Source organism: Chiloscyllium plagiosum, unplaced genomic scaffold (genome assembly GCF_037043375.1).
Source record: "Chiloscyllium plagiosum isolate Xiang-an unplaced genomic scaffold, Cpla_swu_hap1 HiC_scaffold_11, whole genome shotgun sequence".
Lineage (NCBI taxonomy): Eukaryota > Metazoa > Chordata > Chondrichthyes > Orectolobiformes > Hemiscylliidae > Chiloscyllium > Chiloscyllium plagiosum.
The window spans coordinates 24066306-24084027 of NW_028270149.1; the positions used below are offsets into that span (position 1 = coordinate 24066306).

At 38.4% G+C, this 17722-nt stretch overlaps 1 protein-coding gene across 4 annotated transcripts in view; it reads right to left on the minus strand.

The window, feature by feature from the left end:
• Window positions 1-1438: 1438 nt before the first annotated feature.
• Window positions 1439-17722, minus strand: part of atg4a (autophagy related 4A, cysteine peptidase) — a 58518-nt gene continuing 42234 nt past the window's right edge. For all 4 annotated transcript variants that reach the window (XM_087991903.1, XM_087991905.1, XM_087991904.1 and 1 more), the window contains exons 8-13: window positions 17353-17537; window positions 16206-16284; window positions 14734-14879; window positions 6188-6244; window positions 4556-4667; window positions 1439-2806 (exon numbers count right to left, since the gene is read on the minus strand). In XM_087991903.1, coding sequence (XP_087848029.1) covers window positions 2742-2806; window positions 4556-4667; window positions 6188-6244; window positions 14734-14879; window positions 16206-16284; window positions 17353-17537 — 644 coding nt within the window. In that variant the 3' untranslated portion in view covers window positions 1439-2741. The remainder of the gene's footprint in view (window positions 2807-4555; window positions 4668-6187; window positions 6245-14733; window positions 14880-16205; window positions 16285-17352; window positions 17538-17722) is intronic.

Consider the following 17722-nt stretch of genomic DNA (forward strand, 5'->3'; position numbering starts at 1 on the left):
ATTGTTACAAATGCCTACCTTTAGCACCGATGTTCTGGGTTTTCCCATCATCCTCCAGCAAATTGTGTAATTGTCCACCACCATTCATGACTGGACATGGCAGGACTGCAGAGATTAGATATGATCTGTTGATTCTGACATTACTTCACTCTATCACTTGCTGCTTATTCTGTTTGGCATCGTTGCTTGTTTTACAGCTTCACCATGTTGACACTTCATTTTTAGATATGCCTGATGCTGGTCCTGGCATGCCCTCCTGCACTCTTCATTGAACGAGGGTTGATCCCCTGGCTTGATGGTAATGGTTGAGTGGAGGATGTGCCAGGCCATGAGGAGCTTGAGTACAATTCTGCTGCTGCTGATGGCCTATTAGCGCCTCATAGATGCCCAGTCTTGAGTTACTAGACCTGTTCAAAGTCTGTCCCATTCAGCATGGGGATTGAACCATATAACACAATGTAAAATATTTTCAATATAAAACACAGGACTTCATCTCCATGTGGACTCTGCGGGAGTCATCTTGCCAATACGGTCATGGACAAATGCAACTGCAGCAGGTGGATTGGAGAGGACAAGGTCAAATATAGCTTTCTTTTTTGTTGGTTCCAATACCACCTGCCACAGACCCAGCCTAGCAGCAACGTCCTTTACAATTAGCAGTGCTGCTACCAAACCACTCTTGGGAGATTGAAATCCCTCACCCAGTGTACATTCTGTGACCTTGCCAAGTTATGCTCAACATGGAAGACTTCTGATACATCAGCCGGGGTTCAGTACATGACAATGAGCAGGAGGTTTTGTAACCCATGCCTGGCCTGACGCCAACTGAACATAGGATGCTGGTGAAACGTAGGATCTTCTTGATCTATTGCTTATTAACATAATTTAACACAGCAAACTGCTGGACAAATGTAGTTCTGATTTATACCAAACAGGGAGTCACAAAAACAGGGAAAATATCTAAGTATTCAAGGTAGACAATGCATTTTTTCATTTTCTAAGGATTATTTTGCCTAACATTGAGTTGAAATGTTGTGCTTCCTGACACTTCACTCTAGTGGTATGTAAAATACCTCTCCATGCAAGGCATTAAAGTTCATTTTCACAATCCATATGAAACTGTAACAATTGTTGAATAAGTTGTTTCTTGCAATGATGGTATTTTCCAAACAGTGCGCAGTTTGATTATTATATTCCAGGTACTGTAGCATTAGCACGGATATTAATATAATATCCGCAGCCTTAACAGTAGTTTCTTTTCTTAACATGCATTTCACTACCTCTGCACCTTGATCACAGACCCAAAGATCATTTCAAACTAATCTGTTTTACTTCTCCTGAGCTAAATGTTTATTAAATATTATTAGCGGTACATCACCCCTTCAGAAATTTCTCAGCAAGGTTGACAGGGCTTAAAAATATTTCAGAAGCTGCTAAACACAGTTTATTTTGAGGTTATTTAATGTGTAGTCGCTTGCATCCAGCATTGTTTAAATAAGATAAATCCTTTTGCATTCGGAACAGCTAAAGCTGCCCAATACAGATAATGTATAGTACATACTTAGTAGCTGACTAATATTTAGATGCATGGTATAAAAGCATGGCATTATAAAGCCTAAGGACAATGCAATGCCAACTCTTGATTGCACAAACTAGTTAATTTGCATGTCCATCTTAAAAATGGAGCCAATATCTTGGGTTAGGACAGACAATGCTGTCATGTGAAAAAGCTGGAGCTGATAGCTAATATCTGAAAAGCTACATGGGATAAGTTTTTTTTAAAATGGCTGTGTATTTCCTATATTTTCAAGCTGACATATAGCTCTTATATGACACTTGCTTTGTGCAGGCATCACTCTAAAATAAATAGTTTTGTACTGGACAGGACTGGTATATTGTTAGTTTCTAAGTTCACATTAATCAAATGAAACTTAAAAGTTTTTTTGAGGGAAATTTAAAAATTAAAATGTTACAATGCACACTGCAATGTTGTGGCTTACACAAAGATTTGGACTTTTTGGGGCAGTCAAATGAATGCACAATACTAATAGTACACAAAAACAATACTGGGCATGAAGCCATAAATACATTGGAATTTTATATTTGACAAAAAGTGGAAAAGTCCATACATGAAGTTGAAAATCACAATGATACCCTCAAAAAAACCCAGAAGATTTGAAGTGGGAATGCAGCATTGACGATAGACTCAGTTATGGGACACACATCCCCTATTTCAGGTGGATAAAGAACAGATAAATAGGAGGATACTCATCTCTCCAAGACATAGGCTCCAGACGATCCGTAGGATAATTAACAGTCAGAAGCATTGAGTAGAGCATAATGCTACCATCTTGTGCATGAAAGGTTCTCTTCATCTAAAAACCAGTCACTTTCTTTGAATGTTGTCCTGCTCATATTGCCACTTCCTCTCAACAACATCTTTTTCTAAATAACACTTGCTTCCAGATGATCACCAAAAATGAGGAAGATCCATTTGTTAGAATTTTCTGTCTCTTCTGGTTTTGTTCAAAAAAAAAATGAGGTTGCGAGTCAACTACGTGGAAGCAACTTGCTTGTTAAGTGGGAGTTATTTCATTATTTTCAAGTGTGCTGCAAATTTTCCCATGTCCTTATGAAATCAGGCACTTGTCTTGTTAAAAAGGCTGCTTGAATGATAAAAATGGTTGACAGTCTCTGCTGTAATCATTCAGCAGCAGTAATTGGAGGTCCAACCGGCTGCTTTAAACGTTGAGAATTTCAAATTCTTCCTCTGACTCAAACAGCTTGTCAGCTGGCTCAACAAACTCTGTGGCCAAAGACAAAAGAAAATTATTAATGGTACAAAAACAAACACAGATTATTACTTCATTATAAGACCTATAGGAAGGGTTTGGAGGGATACGGGCCGGGTGCTGGCAGGTGGGACTAGATTGGGTTGGGATATCTGGTCGACATGGACAGGTTGGACCGAAGGGTCTGTTTCCATGCAGTACATCTCTATGACTCTATGACCTCAAGAAATAGGAACAAGAGTAGGCCTTTTGGTCCCTTGAGCCTGCTCCGCCCTTTGAAAGGATCATGGGTGATCTGACATTCCTCATGTCCACTTTCCTCCCCCTTTCCCCATAACCCTCAATTCCCTGATGATCAAGAATCTGTCTATCTCAGCCATAAATATACACAAGGATTCTGCCCACAGCTGTCTGTGGCAAGGAATTTCAAAAACTCTCAAACTTCTGAGAAAAAAAAATCTTCCTCGTCTCAGTCTGAAATTGGCAACCTTTCATTTTGAGATTAGGTACTCTGGTTCTCGACTCTTCTGTGAAGGAAATATCCTCTCAGCACTTACCCTGTCAAGCCCCTTAAGAATCTTGTCTGTCTCAATGAGATCATCTCTCATTCTTTTAAACTCCAGGGAGAAGAGTCCCAATCTGTTTGGCCTTTGCTTATAAGATCATCCTTCCATCCTAGAAACCATCTTAGTGAACCTTCTTAGTGAACCTTCTTAGTGAACCTTCTTTGAACAGTTTCCAATGAAACAACACCTTGGCTTAAGTAAGGGGACCAAAATTGCTCACACTATTCTAGACAGTCTCACCAGCACTTTGTACAGTTACAGTAAGACTTCCTCATTCTTATACTCCAACTCCCTTGAAATAAAGGCCTGATTACCTGCTGTGCCTGTGTGCTAGCTTTCTGTGTTTCATGCACAAGTACCTCAACGTCCCTTTGTATTGCAGCTTTCTCCACTTAAATACTAAGACAGCAGTGAAATTATCGAAAGGCAAACTTTAGAACAGATAAAGGTAAAATATTTTGATTCAAAGTCAACAGTAGAGCTTGAACAAGGACACAGAGGTAAAATCATTAGGATTATTCAACATACAATTAGATACGATGGAGTCATGATGCACCACAGCACTGAGCTTTAAGTAGTCATTTAATCAAACCTTGCTCAGCCCTAATTTTTGTTCATAATTGTTTCGATGCAGCAAAATAGAAACAATTTTTGTGTTTTAAATATAGAGGTATGAAAGGAACACAGTCACAAAAACAACTTACAATTGTATTGAATCTTTTATGTAACAAACTATAACAATGCATTTTAATGCAGAAAATATAGAAAACTTAAGAAAAGCTAAGAGATGGGAAAATAAAAATATTTTTGGAAGGCTTCTGAAGGAGAATAAAAGAGCAACAAGCCAAAGATACTTAAGGCACAAGTTCTGCCAGGCTTTGTGGAGTGGAAATAATACTTCAGACCAGAATTAGAAGCATGCAGTGCTTACAGAGATGTGGTAGTGGAAAGAGAACTGAGCCGCTGTGGATTTAAGTACTGAAGGAAGTGAGAATTCATAATCCTTTTTCTGGGGAGAAGACAGTGAGCTAGTCAGGCCAGGATAATAGGCCAGATATTATACAAAATAGGATGTGAATGCAATGCTAGTAAAGGCTGAAACCAGGGAGATTGGTACTGAGGCTATAGGGAGCGTTGAGGTGACCATTGGGCTTGCAGGGATAAAATTAAGAAATAAAGTTTTAGCATAAATCTTACCTGCTCCTGTGGTCTGCACTTCAGGTTTGGTCGCAGGGACAAAAGGAGGCCAGTGTGGAGGGTGTTTCTCAACCAATTCAAACATTCGGAAGTTACGCGTCTTCAGAATTTCCTATTGTTTTGTACGTTAACAACATTAGGCATACGTCAATACACTTTTTATGTTACAGCCCTCTCAGATGTCAATGCTTATGACATGAACATAGAAAATCCCACAGAAGATCCTTTTTCAAAGGTAAGATCTCTATTTTTGAAAAAGACTTTCCCTTGTCATTAATGCAAAGAACTAATAATTATGCCCAATGAACAAGGCGGCTGTAATCTGCTAAATGTTTTCTCTATTTTAAGAAAAATAAAATTACCTGGAAGAACATGGAGCACAAATAACACAAATCTCAGTGCTAAATTAAATCAATATCAAATTCACCCTGTGGATAAACCTAAAAACTTTCCAAATGGAAAATATGACATCATCTCAAAATTCACACCTAAAAAGGATTGCATTTTCTACAAAGTTCTCACATTGGCAATTTTTAAAATGTTTTCATGGGATGTGAGCCTGATTGGCAAAGGCCAGCACACATTGTTCATCCCCAATTGTCCTTCAGAAAATCCTGGGGAACTGCCTTCTTCAACTGTTGCAGCTCATCTGGTGCAAATTCACCCACCATCCCATTATGGATGAGAGTTCTAGGATTTTGACCCAATGATAATGAAAGATCTGCAATACAGTTCAAAGTCATGTGGAGTCTGGCCTGGAGGTGAAATTGTAGGTGGTGTATTGAGAATTAAATAAGATTCTAAAAATGAGTGTTTCAAACAGAATAAGAGACACTTTACAAGCTAGTATTGTACGGTATATTTAGCAGGCAAAAACATTGAAGACCCAAAGCCCCCATGTCAGCAGGAATTACTGGAGAGGAACTTTGTATCCCCCAAAGACTATCAACCTTGGGAGCAGACTAGAGAGTATAAACAGATTTCTGCCATGGAAGATTTTATGTTTATTGCATAAGAATGAAATGTAAATAGTGTATGTGCATGTGGTCATGGAGGGAAGAATATAAAGGTTGATGGTTTTCTGTATGTGTTGGACAGAAGTTAGACAGAGTATCAAACTGAATCTGGTTTAGACAGTCAGGCTCTCACTCTGAAGTTGTTTGAACAATAACAAAGTTAATCAGCATTCTCGAATCTTCTTAAGTTCTGTGTCAGAGAATTAACTAAAACAACAGTGTATTCAACAAGGATAGTTGTATTGGATCGTTGGGATAGTATTATTGAGTATTGTTATGTCCAAGTGTCCAATGGAAACAAATATTGGCATTGGGCACAGACATCTGGATAAACTAAATTGCCTTGGCACTTATATCTCGAGGCAAAATAAAATAATTTGCACATTTTAAAAAATAAATAAATGATCTTCTAAGCCTTGATGTTGCACAGTAACAGATTATTCAAACATGGGAGGATCATGGTTACTTCAATTCATTCTTAATTCATTGCCTTTTTGGTCTTAACCGAATTTCCTTTGATCGCATGTAATCTTCACAGATTTCACCTTGAAGTTTAATTCATAAAAGAGGTATCAGAATTCAGAATAAAACTGAAAAAAAAAGTTTAATTTTGTACCTTTTGCACAGAATTGCACCAGCTTTCAAAATCTCTTTCAGTGTTGCAAAAGAATCCCTGCAATGAGAAACAAACATCGTGGAATACATTAAAAGGAAGACGGAGTGTAAGCTCATGCAATTAGACATGAAACATATACAGAAAAACACTTTGACTTAAAGTGTTTTAAGTTTGATAATGACTTGGATGAATGTTCACTCTGTCTCATAGACAAATTCCCAGCAAGGTGCATTTATGTAACAGAATTGTTTACCCCCAGGAAGATAAGTGGGAAATACAAAGATAAAGAACAATAAACTCCAAGTCAATCTTTGATCTCAGCCCTCGCTTCAAAGTGATATTTTTGAAGATCTGAAAGCAGTTAATGATCGTTTTTCTTGAAGGTACCCATATAGAACAAATCTATGGTGCATAATGTATTTCTCAACCAGGTTTCCTCATTGCTCAGAACTGCTCAAACTGTGATAACTCTACATGTTACAGGGATTTTTAAAAAATTCTTTCACTTGATGAGAGCCTCACTGATGAGGACAGTGTTTATTGCCCATCTCTAATTGCCAAGAGGGCTGTTAAGAGTCAACCACATTGCTGTGCATCTGGACCAGGCAAGGATGGCAATTTCTCTCCCTATAGAAAATTAGATTGTTCTGTAAGTTATGGTCTAGCACATAGGGTTTTCTTTGTTGAAGAAATCTGCAGTTTCCCATTATTTGTCCACTAGACTTTATTGTTCTCTTCCTTCATTTGTGGTTTGTGGGCAGTGTCAAGAAGGCCAACATGTATTGCCTGTACTAATTGCTCTTGAACCATGCAGTCCATATAGAATAGGTACACTCACTGCTGTTAAGAAGGAAGTTCCAGGGTTTTAATCCAGCAACAATTAAGGAACAGTGATAAAGTTTCAGGTCAGATCGTGAGTGACTTGTAGGAGAGAGGCCTTTTTTAAAAAAAAAATCACTCATGGAATGTGGACGTCACTGGTTTGCCAGTATTTATTGCCTATTCCCAATTACTCTTGAGTAGGTGGTCATGAGGTGCCTTCTTGAACTGCTGCAGTCCACATGCTGTAGATTGACCCACAATGTCTTTAAGGACGGAATTCCAGGATTTTGACCCAGTGACAGTGAGGAAACAGTGATGTATTTCCAAGTCAGGATGGTGAGCAGGGCTTGGACGGGAGCTTCTAGATGCTGGTGTTATCATGTATCTGCTGCACTTGTCCTTCTGGATGTAAGTTATTGTGGGTTTGAAAGGTGCTTTCTAAGGATCTTGGTGAATTTCTGCTGTGCATCTTGTGGATAGTACACACTGCTAATACTGAGTGTGGGGGCTGGAGGGAATAGATGCTGGTGAATGTGGTGCCAATCGAGAAGACTGCTTTGACCTGAATGGTTTCAAGCTTCTTGAATGTTGTCGGAGCTGCAGCCATCCAGGCAAGTGGGCTATATTCCATCACACTTCTGATTTGTACTTTGTCGCTGGTGGGCTGCTCTTGTAGCTAAACTATGTTTATGTGGCAAGAGTCCAGTTGAGTTTCTGATTAATGGTTACCCCAAGTATATTGATAGTGAGGAATTCAGTGATGGTAACACCACTGACTGTCAAGCAATGGTTTGATTGCTTCTTATTGGAGATAGTCAACATCTGGCTATCACCAATGTGTTGTGAAAGATGGCAGTAGCTTGGAGTTTGTAAAGTACTGTCAAAGGAGCCTCAGTGAATTGATGCAGGGCATCTTGTAATGGTATATCCTACTGCAATTGAGAACTGATATTGGAGGGGATTAAATATTTAAGGTGGTAAATAGCATGCCAATCAAACCGGTTGTTTTATCCTGAAAGATGTTAAGCCGATAGTGCTTTTGGAGCTAGATCAACATCCAGTCAAGTGGGAAAAATGCCATCAGAGACAACTTGTTCCTTGCAGGTGGCAAACAGATTTTTAGAATTCAATAAGTTAGTTGCTTACTCCAGAATTCTCAGCCTCTGACCTGCTCTTGTAGCAACAGCATTTATGCAGCTGATCCAGTTAAGTCTTTGATCAATGGCAACTTCAAGGATATTATTGTGAGATTTTGTGATGGTAACGTTGTTGGATATCAAGAGATGGTCATTGCCTGGCACAAATTTTGCTTTCTGCTTAACAGCCTGAATGTTATCCAGGACTTCCTGCGGGTGGGAAGAGACTGCTCCATTTTGTAAGTAGTCATGAATGGATTTGAAAACTGCAATTATCAGCAAAACTCCTAACTTCTGACCTTAAGGTAGACCAAACGTTTATTTGAGAGACAGCTGAAGATAATTGGACATTGGAGACTGACCTGAGGAATTTCTGCAGTGACATATTGGTTGAGATGATCGACTTCCAACTACCACAACCACCTTCTTATGTGCTAGGTACGACTCAACACAGTAGAGAGCTTTTACGCAGATTTCCATTGACTTCAAATTTATGGTGTGAAAAGCTGATATATTTGATTATAATGCTGCTTTGCTATCAGGAAGATTCACACTCACCTCACCTTTGGAATTTAACTCTTCTGTCCACGTTTGGAACAAGACTGTAAAAGGAAATCTGGAGCTGAATTATCCAGGCAAAAACTACTGAGGACTAGTGATCATGCTGTTGATGTCACTGTTGTCAAACCCATCATCATTCTTATGAAAAAGTAGACTGATGGAGTCGTAACTGGTCAGCTAGGATGTGTACTGCTTTTTGAGAACAGGATACAACTCCAGTTTTCCACATTCTTCCAGTAGAATGGCAATTTGACTAAGGACACAACCAGTTTTGAATAATATCTTGAGTACTATTGCTGGGATATTGTCAGGGCAATCAGTGTTTGCTGTATTCAGTGTACACAGCCATTTCTTGACATCACATGGAGTAAATCAAATTGAATGAAGAGGCAGAGATGGATTATCTACTTAGGACTTATGGCCAGACATTGTTACAAGTGCTTTAGCCTTCTCTTTTGGATTGACTTGCTGAGTTCCTCCAGCATTGAGCCTCTTCCTCGGACTAGTTATTTAAGTTGTTCACCTTCATTCGCAAACAAATGGAACTAGTTTAGTTTGGGAAACTTGGTCGGCATGACTGAGTTGGACTGAAGGGTCTGTTTTCGTGCTGTATGACTATGACTGAGTGCAGCAGGCTTCAGAGATTTTTTTGATACCTTGATGGTAAAATTGCTTAGTTCTATATATTGCATGCATGGGACCTTGTTTTGTAGAATTTCATATTTTGATATGCCTGTTGCATACTCTGTCAGGGTTAGTTCCATGGCTTGATGGTGATGGCAGAGTGAGGGTTGAGCTGTGCCTTTAGATTGTAGTTGAGTAAAGTTCTGCTGCTGTTGATGGTCCCTAGTTCCTCATGGATGCCCAGTTGAGCTGCATGATGAAGAATGTCCGCAGTGTGAAGACAGGACTTATCTTCACAGGACTCAGTGCTGGTCAGTCCCATCAATACTGTAACAGACATCTGTTACAGGTAGATCAACAAAGACAAAGTCAACTATGCTTCTCCTTGTGTTGTTGCTTTTCTGTCCTTGGCCAGCTCAGTCAGTGGTAGTCCTACTCAGCATTCTTGGTAATAGACGCTAACGTTTCCAACCCAAGTATTTTCTGAACCTTTGCCACTGTCAGTGCTTCTTCCAAGTACATTCAGCAAAAAGCATGGATTACTAAGGTGAGGCTGAGCATTAGTTAGTTTTCAGCCCATGTTTGCTCTGTTGCTTTGAGTTTTTAAATGGGGTTTGAATTCAGTGTTCAGAACTTCCAGGCCATTCCTTCACGACTGCCACATCAGATGTGGAGACTTAGAAGTCTGAGCAATTGGCTTAAGTTATAATTCTGTGTATATGACTATGTCAGACTTGGAGCGATACAGGGAACGTCTTTATTGTTTTGGAACCTGTCAATGATGGGTGGCCCATCAGCTTTTATTCTGACTCAACATTTCTATCACAATTTGATATAACTGACTGGCTTGGTCGTTAAACCAAGAGTAAACCACATTGCTGCGAGTCTGGAAGCATTCATAAAGTAAACATGGCAGATTTTTTTCATAAAGGACATTAATGAGACAGAGACTTTTTACAATAATCCCATAGTCCAAACCAACAGATTAATTAACAGTTTAAATTCCCAGTGTCTATCATGAGATTTGAATTACTATCTCCACTGCATTAATCTAAGCATCTAGACTGTTCAATGACATTATCATCTTGCAACTGTCTCTGATAGAAAGGTTGTGATTCTACATTATTCCACAAATGGGAACATTGTTCCTTGATTGTTGCTGTCTTGTGTTCAAATTGTTTAGGCTTACTCAATAGAAAAAAACAGTATACACTTCATTTTGAGCACTTCATTTTCTCAGTAACTTAGAGCAAAAGCTTCCCTTTCATAAAGTTTCACTGGGGTTGGGGGGTGGGGGGTGTGTGTGGAGTAGGCATATTAGGAAGCAACTAACTTGCCACCGCGTGATGGAATAATGGACCAGATCACCAGAGTCTCTCGCCCTATCACATGCCTCAACACCAGTGACCCAGACCTACTCTTCAAAGGACCCAACTGCAAGAAAATGTCATGCTTTTCTTCTTGATGTGGGATTGGGCTCATGGGGAAAGGGGTCAGGGATAGATGGAACTGGATCAGGAAATACACGGCAGCTCCCCAACCAAGATAATCTGTGCTTACACCAGGATTGTTTCCTAGTCAGGAAATTAGCCACTTTTGTTTGCCTGCTGGGAGAAGGTATTTAGGAAGATGGTGAGTTGAGGACCTTAAGTGGCTATTAATTGGCCAATTGCTGACAAGTCAAGCAAGTGCCCAATGGACCTTCTCACCCAGCACTTAACTGAGGTGATGGTGAGAAGGGTGGGAATTGCTCTTCAGGTCTGACACATCCAATTATTTCTCCTTCCACTATCTTTGGGGAAGGGAAAATTGCACTCTTACCACCATGACTCTCGAGCTTAGTGAAGGGTCTCTTTATAATCAAACAAATGGTTGGAAATGGGCACTTATTATCACCACATTTTCAGTATTGACATGTGACTCAGATAGAAAAGCAGACAGAATTTATCCTCAATGCTAGGACAAAGTAAAGAACATTCATTTGAGAATATTCATTTTGTAGGCCACAAAGTCTTCCTGTGGAGATTTTCTTGTTTGTAACTGGGCTGTGTGGCTGTTCTCAGACCAAGAACATAGGAAGCAAACTTGCGGCAAGGTGCTTTCCCAGGGAGTACTTATTAAAATCTGCTGTAAATCAACTGACCCTGTACTTCCGAACAGCTGGTGTGCAATAACACTGACAGAATGTAAACAATGGTGTTCCCCAAGGGTCAGTGTTGTAACAGTTACAATATGTATCTTTTTCGTATACAAATATATGATAAAGGCTCTGGAATTGTGGTAAAGAGGAGACAATAGTGAAATATTCAGGTGACACAAAAATAGCAAGTACAATGAGGATTAGGATTTTAATAAGTCATTTGGGAAAACAAGTTATTTCTACTCAGAGTTGATAAACTAGGAGGGCCAATTTTTAAGATCATGAAAGAAACAAAATGAATATTTCTCATTTTAATTCATAGGATATGAATGTCTGGCAAGGCTGTCATCTATTGTCCATCCCTAATTGTTTTGGAAACACAGTGGCTTGTCAGGGCAGATAGGAATCAACCAAAGTGCAATGGATTGGGAAACACATGGATTAAACTGAATAAGAATGGTAGACTTCTTTCCACAAAGAACTTTTGTGGAACCAGATGTGTTCTTTCGATAAGCCAGTAGTTTCTATTACTGGCACTAGCTTTTTATTGCAGATTTATTTGATTAACAGAATTCAAATTCCTTGGCTAGTACAATGGGATTTTAATCCATGTTGAGAGTTAGAAATATTCTTACATCGACAGTTATTAGGATATAAAACACAGTCCCAGAAATTGTGATGGAAATAAAATTACTTTTTTTTAAAATGAGGATGTGAAGAAATGGAAAAGGAATGGGACTAAATGTCTTGAGAGACAGCTCAGCCACAGTGGGCCAGATGAAGTCATACGAAAATTCTGATTCAGTGAACTTAACAATGTAACACAATCTCAGTTTCATGCCCTACCATTAAGTGTACACCAGGATGCCCAAAGCTGCAGATGTATCCTAACTGTCTTGTCAATCAATATTATTGCAAGAAGTTCAGAGAGAACCCACTTTGGAAATACAATCTTTGCTTCACCTGGGGGCACATAAAGTTCTCCTAGAATTCAAAAAATTAGGTGGAGACAAAATTCTAGCTTTCCTGTTCAGTGCAGCACTACAAATCTTCCATGCTATAACTAGCCATTAAAAGGTCAAGGAGAGGTGATGGAATACTGATTTATTACTAGACTATTAATCTAGAGACCCAGATAATGTTTTGAGACCCAGGTATGAATCCTACCATGGCATATGACGGAACTTTGAATTCAATAAAAGTCTGTAGCCAATTGTTGGGAAAAACCCATGTAGTTCACTAATGTCCTTCAGGGAAGGAAGCTGCCATCTTTACCTGGTCTGGTCTACATGTAACTCCAGACCTACAGTACAGGCTGACTCTGGGTAATTAGGGATGTGCAATAAATGCTAGGTTAGCCAGTGACATCCCCTGACATCCCCATCCTGTGACTGAATAAAAGAAAAACTCATCAAAATATATTTTGAGGTCATCACTGCTTGTATGCCATCTAATATCACAGCCTACTCCTGTTCCTATTTTTTGACATGGAGTAAGGTTTTTGCATAATTGCATCACTATTTTACCAGCAGATGGTGCTACGACACTTTTGTAGAGGTCTAGAAATGTATTCCTTGCTTCACAAAGAAAAGTGGAAATAAGTTTTCTCCTCCCATCTGAACATTTTAAATGTTTACCTTTTGTTGCAAAGTTAGCTTGGTATTACCCAACTACAATGTATTAATAAGGTAGAATGGGTTCTCCAAAATGTTGTAAAGAAATTCAGTAAAGAACAGGAAGCAAAAGGCAGATGAATAAAAAAGGTGAGAGCAGCCTATCGGGAGTTCCAAGATGAGATACCAAGAAATTCACAAGATCACCACTCCTTTGTGGTAAGGCTTTATTTCAAAATTCTTGAGTAGGCCGAAACAGTTGAAAGGCCAGATAACTTGGATGGGATATTGGAGAAATAAAAAGATTTGCACTATGCTGAGGAAAAATTAAAACAAAGTATATATTTAATAAATTTTAAAGCCTGCAAACAAACAAATCAACAAAGCATTAAAGGAAAACTTCTGGAAGAAGTAAATCTATAAACAGGGGGTATTGATTCAAAAATTAAACAGCAAGGATTAGAACATAAATAGGAACAAGCAAAGATAATTTGGCTCTTTGCTTGTTCCTCCATTCAATTCAATTATGGCTGATTTTCCTCCTCACTCCACTTGTCTGTCTGCTCCCCACATACCTTGACTTCTTGACAGATCAAAACTCTGTCAATCCAAGTGTAAAGTATACACAAGAATGGTGAGTTCACAACTATCTGGAACCCAGAATTCCAAAGATTCACAACCTTCTGAGGGAAGAAATTACTCCTCACCTTGGTTCTGAATGATCAACTCTTTACCCTGAAACTGTCCACCCCCTTCTAGATTCCCCAGGTAGTAAAAATAAACTTCATTAAAAATGTTCAGAAATGTCAAATTAAAAGGAGACATTAAAAGTAGTTGTTACAACAAGGTATATCTGTTGCAGATGTTTTAAACATGAAAGTCAGATACTGTTCAAGGCATCCCCCCTCTGAATCAATTTTTCTACTGAGCAAAAGACTAGAAAATCTGGGCACGTGCTTTAATTTTCAAACAAAAGACAACTGAGCAACATTACACAAAATTCTACCAGTTAAGCTTACAGTTTTGATGACTGAAGACAAATATTGTGAATAAATATGAAATTGACTGAAAAAAAAAACAAAAAACTATAGTAGATGATGTTCAACATGAACTACAGATTAAGAAGAAAAGATTAAACTTAGCTGTGGGTAAGTGAAAAAGGTATAGGTTTTAGATGATGATGTCTAACGTTCAAGAACTAGACAAAGATTTGGATATCTCATCTGGAAAAGGATGAAACTGATAGGTGAACTCACAAAAGGTAAACATGCAATGGTGACATGAGAAAAATATCTTTTGTGCAACATGTGCTTATTAAGTGAATTATTTCTGCAAAGCGCTAACACGGACACAACCTATGATAACATAACAACAATGATTCTAACCTAGACTTAGCATGTACAATTAGCGTTATCCAGTTGAAAACTGGATCCTGATATATAAATATTTAAATAATTCTCATGCATGTATAACTTGACTAGGATACTGTTATGTATGGTGCTTCCTCATGAGGGAAGGGCTGTGGGATGGTGGGGGTGGAGCTAGAGAAATTGAACATAATACTGGTTCTCATCCTTGTGGCTATGGGCTCCACTTACAAAACTGATCACTCTTGGTTAAGACAGCAAACAATTGAGTAGTATCACTCACTAAAGCTACTGAGGGGTCAAGATGTGTGATTTTCATACGATGTGGTATTCGCTGGCAGTGATAACTGTAGTCATCCACACTCCCATCGTCCTCTGTGTCTACTGCAGCTTGAGTCGTATGAGGATCCAAATAGATTAGTTCATCTCCTGTGTAGACAGAATATTCAGTGCAAGAGCAGATGAATGATGCAAAAAAAATTTAGCAACTGCTCAATTCAAAAGCTTTCAAGAGATAATTTTGCTTCAAATAACTACAATACCAAAACAAAGTGACCAATGTATATTCTCTAAGATCTTGTCATTCCATCCCGTGTCCAATGCACAATAAAAATATTCTTGCTCCAAAACAGGCTGTTCCTAGCCCATTTGGTAACTCAAAAGGAACTCTCAAAGAATAAGAGTGTTACAGTTAATTCTTATAACTATGGAATCCTTGTTCCCTGCTGTTTAATCATGAATTCTCACTCAGACATCTTCAGTCAAGGTATCGACTGTCAGTATACCTATTGTTCCAGTGAAAGTCATTATTCATTGTCACATGGATGTACCTACTTATCTCTAACAGTGGGGGCTTTTGCACTTTCTCAGTATTAACAATAGTGAGCACTACATCAGCATGTGATCAAAGATAAAATTGCTCAATAAAGAGGTAGGCAGAGTATTTAAGAATAGCATGTTACTTTAATGGAAAAATTCAATAAATGTAATATAAAATAGTTTAGAGTCACAATTGACTAAATATCATACATGACTGCTTCATGGTCTACATCATGACTAGGAACCAAATAACAAGAGGAAATAACTTTACAAAAGAGGGGGTAAGCTTGTACAGTACTACAATAGTAATATTTAAAAGGTATAATGCCTTGCATACGACATAAAGGCATATCAAAACCTGACTATCTTAGATTAAAATAAGGTAATATTGGATGAAGAAAAATGACAAATTATAATGTCAAAACTTCGACAAACATTGTAGGGACGATTACAGAAAAGGTAAAAACAGGTCAAAAGGAATGATCAGGTAGGCAGAGAGCCTTTAATGCACAGCTGCTGTGACTAAATATAGCAAAACAAAAAAAACTACATGACGAACAGTTACAGAAGATGTTTGTCAGTGTGGTGAAGGGGAGAATTAAAATGACAGAATATATAAGCAGTAGTTATTCAGCAAAGATTATCTGACAATTATCAGTAACTCATCCCAATTGGCAGACCAGGAAAATGTTACATTCTGAATGGAATACGACACCTTGTTGTACCAGAGCTCTAAAGTCATGTTTATAAAAATCACAACGTTGTACAATACTCGAACAATTCAGTACTCTGTTCTGATTTGTCCACCATGCAATATGATTTGACTACAAGCAAGTTGCGGAGTTTACTTTATCCTTTCGCATTACTCAGTGCCGACATTATAATTTTGAACTGCTACTGAAACTGGTAACTCAAGTAATTACATTCAGTACTTACCGAGAAATCCTATAAAATAATAAGCATTGTTTGGTTTTCCACCTAAGACTCCTAAAGACTGAGGCATTTTAAAACATTCCTGAAACAGACAAGGAAGAAAAGATTAAGAGAAGTGAAAATAAATGTTTTTAGTTACTAGGAGAGGGTGGCGGACCTCAGCTTAACTAACATGATTAAAAATTGATATTAAACTATGAATACTGGAAGTCCAAAGTAAAAAAGAGATAATGCTGGATGTATGCAACATGTCACCCAAACTCCAAAGAGAAAATAATAAATTAATGTTTCAGATACAAAAACAGAAATTGCCTGAAAAGCTCAGCAGATCTGGCAGCATGGCAAAAGTGAGGACTACAGATGCTGGACATCAGAATCAAGATCAGAGTGGTGCTGGAAAAGCATAGCAGGGTCAGGCAGCATCCAAGGAGCAGGAAAATCAATGTTTTGGGCAGGAGCTCTTCATCTGATCTGGCAGCACGTGTGGAGAGAAATCAGAGTTAACGTTTCAAATCGAGTTAGCCTTCCTCAAAACAGAGTTCTGAGAAATGGTCACTCAACCCAAAACATTAACTCTGATTTCTCTCCACGCATGCTGCCATATACCTGCTGAGCTTTTGCTTGTTTCTGATTTACAGCATCCACAGTTCTTTTGGCTTTTATTTAATGTTTCAGATACATGTGGTATCAAGTATTTAAGTATGCAAGTGACTTAATTAAGGTGTATACTCTTAAACAATGTTTTGATTTGAGTTCAGCTCGGAATGTTTTCAGAAGCAAAATTTCTAGTGACCAGTTGGTAAATTTTAACAATCACTGACAAAGCAAAAGTATTCAGAAGCCAAAGTTTTGAATGAGTCATATTTATAAATCGGTTATAGAATTTGAGACCTGAGAATGACGATTGGTTGCTACCAACAAATGTTCGAGAGATAAACTCTTGTTAAACAAAGGGGACAAATAGCCATAGTACAGCTCATATCATTCAGCTGATAGGGCGCCTCTCAGGTTCATCTTCCTCTGGGGCATAAGTCATTCCTTCTGCTAAAAACACCCCCCACCCCGATCTAATGTAAAATCAATAAGCATAAAGATCAAGAAACCACCTGATTAAAAAAAAAACAGAAGGAGAGATGAATTTTCAACTTGCCTTTAACGCATTAATGTAAACTGGATTGATGTGGTTTATTCCCATACGTAGAGGTATGATCAACAAAAGTGGCTTCCAATCCTTACAGTGCACGGATACAGTCTGATTTTTGGACACATCACCTCTGTATAGTGAGGTATCTGTTTGTAACCTGCAATTTTCAGACCAATGTTTGCAAAGTTTTTCTGAAAGAATTTTAAGGAAAACAAAAATTAGTAACAAATGGAGAATGTATGGTGTTAAATAGGCTTTTTCACTGTGTCACTACCAACATACTAATTGTCTTCAGTGTGACAAAACCAGCTTGCACAATTGCATTAATGATGACATTGTTTGCCAAAGGAAAATTGTTACAGTGGAAATTGTCTGG